Source organism: Folsomia candida, unplaced genomic scaffold, assembly GCF_002217175.1.
Source record: "Folsomia candida strain VU population unplaced genomic scaffold, ASM221717v1 Fcan01_Sc003, whole genome shotgun sequence".
Classification (NCBI taxonomy): Eukaryota; Metazoa; Arthropoda; class Collembola; order Entomobryomorpha; family Isotomidae; genus Folsomia; species Folsomia candida.
This window is the reverse complement of record NW_019091195.1, coordinates 927,287-942,378: the sequence shown is the minus strand read 5'-3', so window position 1 is coordinate 942,378 and position 15,092 is coordinate 927,287. Positions and strand designations below refer to the sequence as shown.

The 15,092-nt window shown below is 36.5% G+C and overlaps 4 protein-coding genes across 5 annotated transcripts; all 4 read left to right on the top strand.

Moving 5' to 3' along the window:
* The first annotated feature begins 1,879 nt into the window (after window positions 1–1,879).
* Window positions 1,880–4,015, top strand: LOC110847400 (caspase-6). The gene is made up of 8 exons (XM_022094340.2): window positions 1,880–2,336; window positions 2,396–2,665; window positions 2,743–2,889; window positions 2,948–3,162; window positions 3,260–3,362; window positions 3,436–3,493; window positions 3,570–3,679; window positions 3,760–4,015. The coding sequence occupies exons 1-8, from the start codon at window positions 2,217–2,219 to the stop codon at window positions 3,862–3,864; spliced, it is 1,128 nt and encodes a 375-aa protein (XP_021950032.1). The 5' UTR covers window positions 1,880–2,216; the 3' UTR covers window positions 3,865–4,015.
* A 1,901-nt stretch (window positions 4,016–5,916) lies between these two features.
* LOC110847392 (SEC14-like protein 4) lies at window positions 5,917–10,279 on the top strand. 2 transcript variants are annotated; one of them, XM_035849440.1, is made up of 7 exons: window positions 5,917–5,978; window positions 9,096–9,171; window positions 9,249–9,292; window positions 9,366–9,480; window positions 9,552–9,758; window positions 9,827–9,907; window positions 9,991–10,279. In XM_035849440.1, exons 2-7 carry the CDS (start codon window positions 9,135–9,137, stop codon window positions 10,173–10,175), a joined length of 669 nt encoding a protein of 222 aa, XP_035705333.1. In that variant the 5' UTR covers window positions 5,917–5,978; window positions 9,096–9,134; the 3' UTR covers window positions 10,176–10,279. The 2 variants fall into 2 exon arrangements, with proteins under 2 accessions (XP_035705333.1, XP_021950019.1); XM_022094327.2 differs by lacking the exon at window positions 5,917–5,978 and adding an exon at window positions 8,827–9,033.
* LOC110846275 (probable 2-oxoglutarate-dependent dioxygenase At5g05600) lies at window positions 6,031–8,280 on the top strand. The gene is made up of 4 exons (XM_022092967.2): window positions 6,031–6,581; window positions 6,654–6,854; window positions 6,929–7,229; window positions 7,309–8,280. Exons 1-4 carry the CDS (start codon window positions 6,345–6,347, stop codon window positions 7,584–7,586), a joined length of 1,017 nt encoding a protein of 338 aa, XP_021948659.1. The 5' UTR covers window positions 6,031–6,344; the 3' UTR covers window positions 7,587–8,280.
* Window positions 10,280–10,598: 319 nt separating the features above from the next.
* LOC110847637 (peptidyl-prolyl cis-trans isomerase CYP95) lies at window positions 10,599–14,876 on the top strand. Its single transcript, XM_022094616.2, has 6 exons — window positions 10,599–10,763; window positions 10,851–10,997; window positions 11,093–11,566; window positions 11,630–11,973; window positions 12,051–14,244; window positions 14,341–14,876. Exons 2-6 carry the CDS (start codon window positions 10,875–10,877, stop codon window positions 14,503–14,505), a joined length of 3,300 nt encoding a protein of 1,099 aa, XP_021950308.1. The 5' UTR covers window positions 10,599–10,763; window positions 10,851–10,874; the 3' UTR covers window positions 14,506–14,876.
* Window positions 14,877–15,092: the final 216 nt, after the last annotated feature.

Below are 15,092 nucleotides of genomic sequence, written 5' to 3'. Positions count from 1 at the left end.
AGACGCCACCCTCATTTGAATATCACCACCACCCCACGGAATCCGCCTATGTATCCCTGCCATTCATTTTCCTACCTGGTGTCCAGCAGTAATGGGCCGAATGGTGTATTGGGCCAACTTCCCAATACATGTAGAGGTTTTCCGAGACCATCTCCGGTTTTTCCTCTACACCCATACTGCTACATACATATTATCATTAGATTTTATAAATTTATCATAGTGTGTGATTAGCCTGTATTGGGATGCCGTGTGCTACTTGTGGATTATGCCCACAACTGAGCACATACTTTGTTAATTCTTAATCATTATGAAACTATGTATGTAATTTGAATGAACTTTTGTATGAAATGAATGAACGATGATGATTGTAAGAGCTTGCGCTATATCAATCTTGAATAAACCTACCTACTTCTCTACTCTCTCTTTGATGTGCTTAGGACAAGTTGTATTTGTGGTGGCGAGTATCGCTTCGATTAAAATGTGGGACATCATTCCGATGCCGCTATACTTATTTTTCCCTGGGCTTACCCTCCTCGTCCCTCTCGTAATTAAATTGCTTTTGCCGAAAGCGGCTCTTATATATGAAAGCAGTAAAGAAATGTTGGTAGAATGGAGGGAGGTCACAAATCGTAGTGCAACAAAATTTGGTGGAAAAAGCAGAGAACGTACATTCAGAAAGAAATCAGTTCGGGCTTTAAAACCTACAAAATTGCATGCTAAAATATTTGGCAGCAATATTTTTGTTGCAAAAAAATCTACGAAAACGACGTTTCTCCAATCGTGTATTGAAGCCACGATTTCGGGATTAGTTACGTTTTCAGTGACACAAGGCTAAGCAGAATGAGTATTAGTAGATCCCCCATTATAAATAAATATGCACTGTTACTGTGTAATGTGCATGCTTCATATTTAAGTAGAGAAGCTTTCTCCACGTAATATGGTTTCACTTCTAATCTGTTGCAAGTAGATTGTTATAATTGGTCGATGCTATGGCACATGTTTTTGGATCACCTACGTCACCAATGTCTAGCTCATCCTTAACGCCTCTCGAATTTCGTTTACATAATTATCGACAATGATATTTGATATATATAACAATATTTGATACAAGTTTGGTCAAAGAATTGCAAAACCACACATCGTACACATATAAAAGAATGGATAAAGTGAAAGTTAAGCGCTGATGCTAGAAATGTGAAAATTCGATATCATTCGCTGGAGAAGAAATTTATTATCTGTAAGAGCTTTTTATCTCACTTCTTATTCTCATCTAGGCCTTCCCTTGTAAGGTTTGATACAGGGCGTTGATACAGAAATACCCGAAATCTACCTTTGTTGGCCTTATATTTAGAGGAGAACTCATACAGAAACGCATGTATATACTTGTTGAACTTAAGAGTTACAAATAAAGGTAAATGGATTGCACTTATTATTGCCTGATTCATGTAGTTATGTAATGTACATATATATGTAAGTGTAATTAACTATAAGTACAAAGTACTGATCTGTTGAGTCTGTGTGTGGAACGAGAAAACAACCCTACGAAGCTTCAGGATACCATCCATTCTGTCTCATCTCAACTTATAAATTGGATTGGAGAAAGTTGTTTCATTACTTTTTGTATCATCTTGCTTTCCTTTTGCCTTCGATCAAAGATGGTAGACAAATGACATCTGACTCATATCATGCACACAGAAATATGTAACACCATCAATTTACAGAATATAAGCAAATTCATGACACGAGCAGAATGCTTATTGCTAAAAAAAGTGATTTTTAAACACTTTTGCGTAATCAGCAAACCAGCACTTGTATCGAATTGTACGAAACGATGTGTTCAAAATTATTGTCGTTTAAGTATGAAGCTTATTTAACCCCAAGGACGAAGTACAAACCTTTGTGTTACAGTACATATACATAAATACAAACTAAGATGAATCATTTTCATGTGTTAATTGTAAATGTTTATTTATTGAGTGAATACAGATATTATCACTTCATATACACATATATGTACACATCATTGTGCATTTACACATGATCCCGTTTCTCCAAGAGCTGATTAGATTAATTGAAAATAAAATCAAACTGAAAAAACACAGAACATCCAGTTCAATATAATGCAAATTTGAATTAATGCTTAGTCATCACTCACACAGGAAAATTTCTTTCTAAAGTTGCAACGTTTCTCTCAAATACTTTAATTTCTGTACAATATGGAGGAATTTATCTTTAAAAATATGGGAGAATTGTGCCGGATAACGAACCCAAGTGAAGATTTTTTAGACTTTCTTTTAATGAAAAACATTATTTCGGATGGAAAACACAATGACATTGTACGTTCTTTATTTAGCATTTTTTTTCATTGTATAAATTTATATTTCGTAACTTTAAGATGAGGAAAAGTGGGAACTCGTCTAAAAATATGATCCTGTTCGAATTTCTACAAAAATCGCGTACTGACGACGACTTGGACAATATAATATCTGCATTGCAAACTGGTGGAAATACCGAAGCGTTGAAAATGTTTGAAAGCTTAAAAAAGGGAATAGCAACAGATTTGGAAGGAGGTTCAGTTTCAGTTTCTAACCGACCACCCACACCACAACCTGCAGAAATGGTTACGAGGAGTGATGACGAATTAGATGCTTGCAGATTAGTTGAGGTATTTCATTAATATTTAATTAAGATTAAATTGCTACAAAATTTGTATCATTGATTATGGTTTTAAATGCTGGGTAGATTTATCCACATACTGGAAAGAAAATGGCTCTGATAATAAACGTTCTAAAAAATCGGCGCGGTGCTGAAAATGACACGACGGCCTTGAATGAGACTCTACGTCGATGTGGATTTGACGTTGTGCTATGCCAACGTTTCACAGAGGATGTAACCCTTCTATTTAAGTAAAAATGGAAGTGTGTCACTAATTAAAGTATACATTTAGGGCATTCTGAATACTATTCAAGAATTCAAAAGCAACTTAACTGGGGTGTCATGTTGTCTGGTTGCCGTGATGAGTCATGGAGTCGGAATGTATGACTTTTTGACCGAAGATGATGTCGATCTAAATTTCAAGAAGGTGGTCGTTAACCAATTCAACAATGTACGGTGTCGAGAGTTAAGGAACATGCCAAAAGTATTTTTAGCAAATTTTTGCCGGTATACGACAGAATATTTATTCATACATTATGAGCACACACAATTACACATGCAGTTGAGTAGCGTGAAAGATGAAACAAGTGCCCACTATTTGCAGAGGGGACAAAGTTGATACTTGCAAAGACTCTGGAATAAAGTCCGAGGAAACGTCATCACAGAAAAACTCCTCAGACGGATGCACTGATGCTGATTCCTTTGTGGTGTGTATGCATATGATAATCATCATATTGTCATTTTTACTGTATTAATTCTTGTGATTGACTAAATATACAGGAGACAGATTCCACAGGGACATATTCCGACATGATACTTTGTCACGGAACATATGATGGTATAAGTACATAAGTGTGTACACATATAATATTATTGTATGGTAGTAATGACATTTCGATAACTCATTATCCTAGACCACTATGCTTATCGTACTGCCAGAGGAACTTGGTTTATTCAAAATTTTTGCAAGGTTTTAAAAACTAGAGCGAACGGAAGCAAGGATTTTAAGGAAATTATGGACTTGGTAATATTTAATAAATATTTAAGGGATACATACATAAATATATAGAGTTGCATTGTGTAAAGTACGACATGTGTACGTAGGTCTTTGATAAAGTTAATGAAGAAGAAACAGAATACGGAGCTAAGCAATGTCCTACTTACGAGTGTACAGGATTTAGTAAGAAGCTGTACTTAAAATATGATTGAGGAGCAGAAAAATACTTATGATCTGGATCTAGTCGTATAATACATTGCTCCAAAATAATTGAATATGATACGCCTGAAAATTGTTTAAGAGCTTATTTTATAAACACATAAAGATTTCGAGAATGCAAGTAAAGTTTAAAATAGCGGAGAAGCGACGAGTCTTTTACGTCTTATGATTTATCACAAATTTGTTGCATGCGAGGAAAAAGACATGGCAGATAATTTTAATTGGATTGTGAAAATGGTAACATTTAGTAATACAGAATTAAGAACATTTATGCACATTTGTGAGATGGATGAAAGTAAAAATCTGGATGGCGTTTTACCATTTTCCCGAGAGTAATCTGTTTCTATGATACAGTAAAAGGAATAAAAAGAAATTTTCAATTTATGTATGTGCATTTTCTATGTTTGATGATTCGAAATAAATATATGTACAAAGGTAAGAAGTAAAATGTCGAATAGTTGGAACTTGGAACAAGTCGTGCCTACTGGGCCACCATTGGTTGACATGCGATGGATTACTTCCAGACTCCAAAACTTGAAAGTTGAAGAAGAACCAAAGCCTGGAACGTCTGCAGAAGCCAAGGTAAGATAATGCAGCGTCGTAATGAAAAGGATATGTGCAACATAAATCGAATAATATTTTATTAAACTTATTTAGGCATTATGGAACCTGGAAAACGAAAAACGACTGAAACTCTTGGCTGACCAGAATAAAAAACTTTCTCACCTATTTTGACCATTTTACGGCAAGCGAGTGTTTGAAATAAATTTGAAGAATTGAATTCACTCGTGATATAGGAACTCAACAAATATGAAACCTTTTTTAACTGAGGGTTTGATAAAACAGAAAATCCTCCTACTTTTTAGACTTAACGTCTAAAAATACATAAATGTACATAAATAAATAGATGTATTGAACACTAAATAGCTAACTGACTCGATATTGATGGTTTATTTCTCTTTAGATGTATTAACATATATTGCACTCCGAGAAGTAATATGCATATTCATAAACGTATAAAATGGGTTGAATGATAATTTGTATGCATATGTGTTTAGGTGAATACTATTTACCTATTTAGTCTAAAATGCAGCAATCGAGGACAAATTTTATCAACTCAGGAGGACAACCCTTCACCGACAGAATGACCGATCTTGATGCCCTTTGGATATGTTGTAGTCCTAGGTGAGTCTAGCAAAAGTGAAGAAGGATTTCATTCCATGGCCCCATTTGCGCCCGCCACACCCACTCAAAGGTGCAAAAATACCCTGTTTTGGTTCATTAAAAAAACCACCAAAAATTCAATTTTGGTTGGATTTTCACAATTTAAGCATTTTTGTGACCTTAGATAGTTGCTTTATCATATCCAATAGCAAACTCAACTTTTTCGAAATTTTGATTTTTTCGAAATCCACTAAATTTTCGAAAATACTCAAAAAATTCAAAAAATTGAAATTCATGTCGGATACGATAAAACAACTATCTGGGATCAAAAAGGTGCAAAAATGATCAAATCATCATTAAAAATGGATTTTTGGTGAATTTTTTAATGCGACCAGTTTGGCATGGGATTCCTCTTTGAGTGGGTGTGGCGGGCGCAAATGGGGCCATGGAATGAAATCCTTCTTCACTTTTGCTAGACTCACCTAGGACTACAACATATCCAAAGGGCATCAAGATCGGTCATTCTGTCGGTGAAGGGTTGTCCTCCTCAGTTAATTAGTAATATACAAATGCTTGTGAAAAAAAACAAAAAAAACTTGACTATTTTAAATAAGGAGTAGATATGTACTTACATACAAAAGAGTTAGAGTATATTTTCATTGAATTTTCAAAATTTTCCGAGTGGGATATTTATTCAACTTTGTTCATTTTATCCCACTTAAGAAACGTAGATGCGGAACCAATTATATATATTTACATGAATTATATATATGTAAATTATAATTCTAAATCATTTTGATGATTATATAATATGCATACAAAATCCCACACCCAACTAGAAAGTAATATGTGAGATACACAATATAGTACAACTCATGGAGAAAGAATCGAGAATACTGACTGCTGAGATTTGATTTTTAGGCCTCCCCTTATAAGACCAAATGTAAGTAAACTAATCTGTAATAGGATTACTGCATGCACATACGTAAATGCGTACTTAATTTATTTTTATTCATGACATATCTTCTTTTGCTTGGTTCATGTATAAATATAATTGGTTAAGCAAGTAGTACAGGATTATCGTTATTCTGTATAATCCAGCTGGGAAAGAAAAGATCTCATACATTCTACACGCAATTATCTATCTAGTTGAACATATTCATAGACTTTAGTAATTTAATTTCGTAAATGAGTCTTATTCAATCGTCTTAACTATTTCATCATCATACCAAATACCACACGTTTGGCATTACAGTTCTTTCACTTTACATCCTATGTTGTGTATGTAAATTTTTAATAGAGAGAGAAAATGCAAACTTTAAAAGTTCCCTTGATTGACATTTCTCCCTTGATTTCCAAAAGTCAGGGGAACGTCGATTTGATTTCATCCGTTATACAAGAAATCTCATTAGCCTGTCAAAATTGGGGATTCTTTTATGTCATCAATCATAATATCAAGGAAAGCGTAATTTCGTCTGTAGAAAGTGAAAGTCTCAACTTCTTTAAACTGCCCAAAGAGATCAAAAGTACTGTGGCCCGATTTGATGTAAGTTTCATAAATAATTTTAAAAGATATGACTTTGATTTAAAGACTGACATACATAGTTTTGGGCAATAGGGAAATTTTCAAGGATATTCGGACACCGAATTGACTAAACAAAAACTGGACTGGAAGCAAATTTTCGACTTTTCCCCAGAAGACGCATTTCAAAGTGAAGTAACATCACCACTTAAAGGAATTGGAATTCATGGAAAAAACCAGTGGCCAAATGACGCAATTCTTCCTAATTTTAAAAACACAATGACTTCTTACTTGAAGGTTAGCTTATTTAAATATTTAAGTACTAAACTCAGCAGCAGATACATATGGATATATTTATTAAACACGTACAGGAAGTCCGTAATCTTGGTTTGGTTTTGATGCAAGCAATATTTAAAGGACTGGAGATGGATTGTAGCCAAATTGTGGATACACAAGATCTACTGGAATATTGTTTTTCCATCAAAGAAGACACCAGTTTTGGAAGACTCAACTATTACCCCGAGTACGTTTCGAATGGGAATAATTCGAACCAGTTAGGCGTTGGGCCACATTCAGATGCCGGCGTCCTCACGGTTTTATACCAACAAGAAGGGGTCTGTTCCCTCCAAGTGCTGAAGGACAACACATTTTATGACATCCCTCCAATTAAAGGTGTAAAATCACGTCCATGCCACGTTATATTTCTAAACAATTCCAAAAATTCCAAAGCTTCTCCATCTATTTTTTATAGATTCATTCGTCATCAATATTGGAGATATGACTCAAGTTTGGTCCAACGGAAGATACAAGGCTCCAATTCATCGCGTCTTGACAAATGCGAACAAGACTAGAATAAGCATCCCATTTTTTCTTAATCCGAAATATTCTTGCCTTGTGGAACCACTTTGTCCACGAGAAGACCAAATTTACAGACCCATATTGTGGAGTGAATTTAGGAAGGGAAGAGTTCTTGGAGACTATGCTGATTTGGGGGAAGAGTTGCAAATCTCGCATTATCTTGTTAAATAGTAACGAGGATAAAATGACAATTCGAAACTACATCTTCGAAACTCAATCACCAGAAATTAATTTAAATCAGAAATTTGGAACTAGAATCATTCAAAACACATATATGTACACCAATATATGTATATGTATGAAATACAATGAGTTCGAAAAATTGAATATGATTGAATATGATAAAATAAAATAGCATGAACTATGTAGACGTCGTAAAATCGTGATTTACGTGCGTTTAATCCGCGTAAAGAAATTAAAATTAATTCTAGTCTTTGTAACAGGTTAATTTGTCAGGCAATTCAAATTACCCAATATGGAAGTAAGGATTTTATACATATAAATATTAACTAAACGGACTGTTTTAATTCAGGGTATATTAGGGAAAATATGAAATTTGTGTGCCAATATAATTTATAATTAACTTACGTGACCATACTTGCAAAAACAATTGGACACCGTTTTACACAGAGTTTCAGTCCAAAATGAAACATCATGAGAATTAACCATACGCAAGATGCTTTGAGCAAGAAGATGACTACAACAAATTTTAGAATAAAGGAATGTACAAAACTTCAATTTATTTACTCAATCCAATGCTTGAAAATTCTAAAACAGCCTAAATTAAAACACATAAAAAACAATTATAAAAAATTTTACACAAGACAAATAAATATTACACAAAGTATTTGCTCGGTCTGCATTACATCCGTTTTACAATGGTCCATGGAACTAAAGGTCCATAAATTTTATCTCTGGGATTGAATATGAACATACATTAATTAATACCATCATTAGGAAAAAACGTCACGTGTAGAATAATATATGTACGAATACTTGTTTAAGAATATGTATGTACATATGTACAGTATATGCATGTCACATGTGCACAATGAAATCCATTAAACAATGTCCATAAAACTTACCTATGCCAAGCTACTCGCTTAGTTACTCAGTTTGTCTTCCACTTTACTTATCACAATTTGACATAGTGAAACTAATTAAATCTGTAATTTTTTTCTGGACCTTTGTTGCTGAACCAGTTTTGTTTCACTAGCTCTTTATTCATATTTATTGGACAAGACTATATAGCATCTTAATTAATTAGATAAACCGGATTAATTGAAATTTAGCTAACCTTGACCCCATAAGAAATGAAGGTTGTTTGCATGAGTCAAATGACCAATTTAGGTATACTCATTTATGCATAAATACGTACCCTATCACCTAATGATTGTTCATTGCTTTCCAGCTCTCTCTTTCGAACGTTGTTATATTTTCCGAACTCTCGTTAACCAAATTACCTTTTATAAATATGACGAATAACAGGAGCATCAATTCTAACTTGATATGGATAACGTTTACAATTATCATTCTTGCTTGCATAAATTGCTGTAAAGGTGTCACATTTGAAGAGGAAGTCACTTTATCGGAATCTGAACTTCACGCTTTGCAGGAGGTTTTTTACCAAACTAACACAATCCTACAAATAAATTTTTAAATATACAATTTAATTTTCAGTTTAAACAAAAAGTTATCCCAAAACTGAAGGTTGATTATATGAAAGAAGACATTTATTTGGTCAAATGGCTTCGAGGTGAGAAATTGGATGCAAAAAAATACATTACAGAAGATATCCAGTTTCATAAGATATGTCTTGTAAATTTTTTTCAGCCCGTAAGTTTGATGTGGATAAAGCAGTTGAGTTTCTGAACAGGGTAAGCTTGTTTCCTGTATACTCTATTTAAAGATGTTTTTTTCATTTAAATCTAAATAAGCGATTTATCGTAGCATTTAAGCTGGAGAGATAGCACCAACTTCGACAAACTTGATGACTCCGATTTCCAAGACTTTATTCATGATTATCCCTACGAAATTGTGGGTCAGGACAAGGAGGGGAAACCCAGTCAGTTATAGAAAACTAATGAAAATTAAATTCTTGTTGTTGATTTTATACTGTATTTTGTGACATCGCAGTTCTTCATTGCTACTTGGGCGACTGGGACTTTCGAAAGGCTGCGCTTGCTGGAAAGATGGACAAAATGATTCTATACGCCTCAAAAATGTTTAACGATGCTTGGCTGAAGGTGAGAGATTTGCAACAGAGTGGACAAAACGTGACCAGATACGTGATTGTGATTGACGTTGGAAAAATTAACATCCGCCAACACATTAACCCAGCAAGTAAATGATAAGCATTGGCACTACATTTACATATTTGAAATGTATGAAATTCTTAATTTGTGCAACAGGTATGCCATTTTACATAGGAGTTGTGTTGAGCTATGAAAGGAATTTCCCCAAACAAGGATCAAATATTTGGGTGGTGAATAGTACGTCAATTCTTAAGGATAATTTAGAATAAAAACTTCTTTAGAATCATGATTTAAAAAATCATGATTCCGTATTTGTTTAGCTCCTAGAATATTTGAAGTTGCTCTCACTCTAGCGAGATCAGTTATGGACGAAGAAACCAAAGCTACGTTTAAAGTGTATGGCAACAATAGGGAGGAATGGACAAGTGTTTTACGAGAATATATTGAGCCCGACCAATTAACTCGGACGTTTGGAGGGACGATGCCATCTAAATTTGGATTTTGACGAATTAGACGGCTATTCATATAACATGCATGACAATTTATTTATATTCTGCAAGTTGAATAAATGCAATCAACTAGAAAATGTTGTAATTAGTGCAAAACGAATTGAATTAGTTTTAGGCACGTCTTATAACGTTGACTTACTTATTTTCGTGAGTAGGATAATTATTCAACTCATGTTCATCTTGTGTCATTTAAGAAACGTAGATGCGGATCCAATTCTATATATTTGCATATGATTTCCAACATTTGTTAATAATCGTAATATCACAAAGCCCAACGAAACGACACAATCCACGAGTATGAAAGTTCATTATTTCATTGTCGGAGGCAAATTGAGAAATATGAGACGAGTGAGCGAGATGAGAGTTGATGAGACGACTCGACGGGTCTCGCTTTGGGCAGTGAGAAAGTTGTAAATGCATGGAAACGAGCTGGAGGAGGGAACTTCTCTCTCCGTTGACCGGTAAAAGTATTTCCTCCTTCATTCATCCAACAAATAATTTCTAGTAGAAATTTTCGAGCCTCCGTCCTCGTCAATTGTAATCAAGAATTCATCAATCAATTTTTATCACTGACGAGTTTATTGGTAAGTTTTTAGTTACCTGTTATTTGAAATAGGAGAAGTTAGGAATTACTGGTAATGGTAAATACATACATTGTGTCTTTTCTTTAGTTCAAAATTAAATAGGTTATCAAGATGTCATCATCCGAGGAATCATTGGCAGACTCGGACGATAGCTTGCCACCATCTCCCCCAAGTGCCTATTTTAGGACAGATGGAGAAGAAAGCGTCGTACTTGGGAAGAGGAGGAAGAGAATTGTGAGATTTTATTTATTTATTGTCATTTCATGTGTGTACGGTTTTTCTATTTTAATTGGGGAAAACTCAATACCCTTGTTGGCCTTCATTTACAGATCGATCCTATGCGATTTGCCGAGCTTAGAAAGAAACGACCGAAAAAGTCGTCCACCACGACGGGAAAAAGTGACAGCAGCAGTGACGACTCCAGAATCCCCTCCCCCTCAGATCACGATTTCGACTCGGAGAATGTGAGAGTAGATCAACGAAAAGTGGCACAAGTTTTGGCGAAATCAAGACGAGTGGTGAAACAAATGCTACCTCCTCCACCGAAACGTGGCAAAAAGAAGGTGGCAGTAAGCAAACCTAAACCTGGTCCTGGACGAGATCCGCTCCACTCGTCATTTGACGAATCACTAGAGAGGGCTGAGATCAGAAAGAAGATTAATATGAACGATTTTGTGGCAAAATTTGGAAAACAAAAAAATACATTAAACATTCCAAAATCACCCGTCCCCATTTCTCCCCCAACAGAAGAGCCGGCAATGCCCAAGAAGACTTACGGCAAGAAGAAGAAGTCGAGTGTTGAGGTATTATTTGTAGAAATAAATAACCGCACCGCACCGTAATTAGGTATTTTTTTTCTTTGACAGTTGCCTGCTTCACGTGGCCGTCAGTCCACCAGAACGAATTTTTTTCGTGGTCGAGTGCAGACACTGAATGACGAAGAAGATGATGATAATGAAGACGATGAGTGGACCCCCATTGCCAAACGAGATTGGAATCGCAATAACAAACGTGTGCCCTCTCGGCCACTGGATAAGGAGCTGTCTGCTCTCCCTCAGCCTTCAGAAACGGAGCCAGCCAGGTCAAGTCTATCGGTAATGGGCAGAAAGAAGTCCTCGGTGTCAGCATCGCAACAATTGCACGATGACTCGCCTTCTAAAACCAAGCGGAAGAGGGGAAAACCTAAAATTTCACGCATAGGAACATTATCGTAATCTTATTTTCTTATTAATAATATTAATTAATTTTTTTGTTGTAAAAACTAATTTTTGATATTTATAATTAAAGCAATCACATTAACAGCGTTGTGTCTTCGCCGGATTTCGAAACAACTCCTCCTTTGGCCCAACCTACAAGGCGCCCAATTCGACGCACATCCTTAATGACTCGGACAAGAGAAAATAACTCTGTTACTGCTCAGTCTCTTGTCTCCTACCAATCTCAATCTCAGTCTGTTTACGGGGATATTCTGTCTCAACATTTATCACAACCAAATAATTCAAAGCAAGGCGAAGTTGTCGACGTTCCCCTCTCACAACGTGTCCAAGAAATTTCGGCAACACCATCTTCGCAATCGGAAGCGAATCAAGATCCCGGAGTCGCGGATGATTCTGCATCACATGATGAAGAAGTACACTCTTCAAGTATTTCTCCAATACCACGACCTTCATCTGTTGCTACACACCCACAACTTGATGTGACCTTAACAACACAACCACCCCCTGACACTCTACATTCTGAAGCAGTATCGACGGAAGATGCATCATCACCAGCTCCAACAGAAGATGCTGAAGTAGTTGTTTCAGCTTTGGATCATCAAGAACCTGTTGTAGTTGTCCCGCCACCAACTCCATCCACTTCAAAACGAGCGTCCACTCGAAGTCGGCAAGAACCTGAAGTCTCACCAGTACGAAGACCATCCATTCGACAAGATCCTGAGGCTGTCCCACCAGTGCGAAGGTCATCCACTCGACAGCAAGTTATTTCACCAGTGCGAAGGTCATCCACTCGACAGCAAGTTATTTCACCAGTGCGAAGGTCACCCACTCGACAGCAGGTTATTTCACCAGTGCGAAGGTCACCCACTCGACAGCAAGTTAGCTCACCAGGACGAAGGTCATCCATTCGACAAGACCCTGAAGGTACACATTTTGATGCAGTATCGACGGAAGATGAACAATCACCAACTCCAACAGAAGATGCTGAAGTAGTTGTTTCAACGTTGGATCATCAAGAACCTGTTGTAGTTGGCCCACTACCATCCACTCCAAAACGATCGTCCACTCAAAGTCGACAAGAACATGAAGCCTCACCGGTGCGAACGTCATCCACTCAACAAGTTATCTCGCCTGTAGGAAGGCCATCCATTCGGCAAGAAGAACCTGAAGTTGTCTCTCCAATACGAAGGTCATCCACTCGACAACAGGTTATCTCGCCTGTACGAAGGTCATCCATTCGACAAGAACCTGAGGTTGTCCCACCTTTGAGGTCGTCGAGACAAGGGCAATTAGTTGTGTCTCGGACGTCCACCACTTCCGCAAGATCATCACTTCGACGAGATCCGCTGGAAGTTGTCTCACTAGCACCAAGGTCATCCACAGGACAACAACCAGTCGCTTCGTCGAAACGACAACACCAACCAAGTCAGCCTACATCTGCTTTAAGGGCATCAATTGTACCAATTGTATCAATTGTATCAATTGTAGAACAGGAAATTGTTGCACCATCCGCTCCAACAAAACAGCCTGAAGAAGTTATTGTTTCCCGTAAAAGACCATCCAGTCGATTCGAAGCTCAGCAACAAACTCATGAGAAAAATTCGACAAATATGGGACAATCCAGCCAAAGACACCCAACACAAATTTCATCACGAAATATACAATCAACTGAAGAACATCAACCTGTAATCCCTTCTCCTGATCGAGCATCCAGAAGTCGAAACCAGTCGTCCTCGGATGAGGGATCGTCGTCACAAGAAGACGGACAAGGAGCCCGACGTAAACGCTTTACATGGGGCCAACCTCAGGCGAAAAGTCGTGGGAAAGCCACTGAAAAACAACCACCAGCGGTTTCTTCATCCAGCCGAAATCCATCACAGATTGCAGAACCGCATGTCACAATTACTTCTCAACGAGCAGAAGCACCCACCCGGAAAAACAACCAGCGGCTCGAAGCTACATCATCATCGGATGAGGAGGGACAGCCTCCTAAAAAAAGAGTCCGACAAGTAGAACAAGGCAATCGGAATTCGTGGGGCCCTGACCATCCCATAATGCAAGGCCGTGGAAAAGCTTTGTATAACAAACGCCTCGTCTCAGAAGACTTGATAAAGGAAACAATTGAGAAATATGTTCCAGACACGACTCTCACTGGAGCCCAGCTAAAGACCCTCCACGGAAACATGAACGCCTACATCGAAACTACTTTCAACGACCTATGCGACAACACTCCGTTGTACTTTGGCGTCTGGACATTTCAACAGGTGAGGAAATAAGACGCTTTCCAATTTTAATTTACTTTTACAAGTGATTGTGAAATCTAATTATGCAATTTCTTGTAATGTCTGATATTTTATTAGCTGATGGCGAGACTGAAACGAGATGGACTATTAAGCAAAACTGCAACCCGCAAAGACTTTGTCGCTTTACTCAATGATACCATCGGCGAGGAAGAGGCATCCAAATGTGAAGGGCTATTGTTCCCAAAACGAGGACAGTCTGACACACTCAGGATTTTCAAGTAATTAACGTTTGAAAAGCACCCTTTCGAATTTGCCTACAAATCTTTATTTGTATAGCCTTGAAATCTAATCACACTCAAATTTTGTGCATTATTAATACTTTATGTGTTAAGCTAATATTGTCAATGATTTCCTTTTCAAACTCGCAATTTCAAAATCAGATAAATATTTTAATATAATCCCCGAAAACCGCAGAAATGACTGATCATAATACAATTATTAATAATTAATTCCAAAATATGTTTATTCTATTGTGTTTGCACATATAACGTATCAAATATTGTGCCAATTAAAAGTTGTAATTAATCTAATTAAATTTTTGGGGGAAATATTATTAGATAAATAAAAACGATACCCAGTGAAAACCCATAAAATTTATAATGGTTTAATTATTTGAACTGCTTGCTGTCACAATCAGTCTAGTTACGTAAAACCTAAAATTGTGAATTCATAATAATACATACAGAACAAATAATGTGCATATCTATCTACATAGTTTGGCAATTAACAGTTTCGTTAATTACCATCAATAACTAGCTCATCAAAATAAACTTATTAAAGATTGACACATTTATCACCTTGAGTTTATA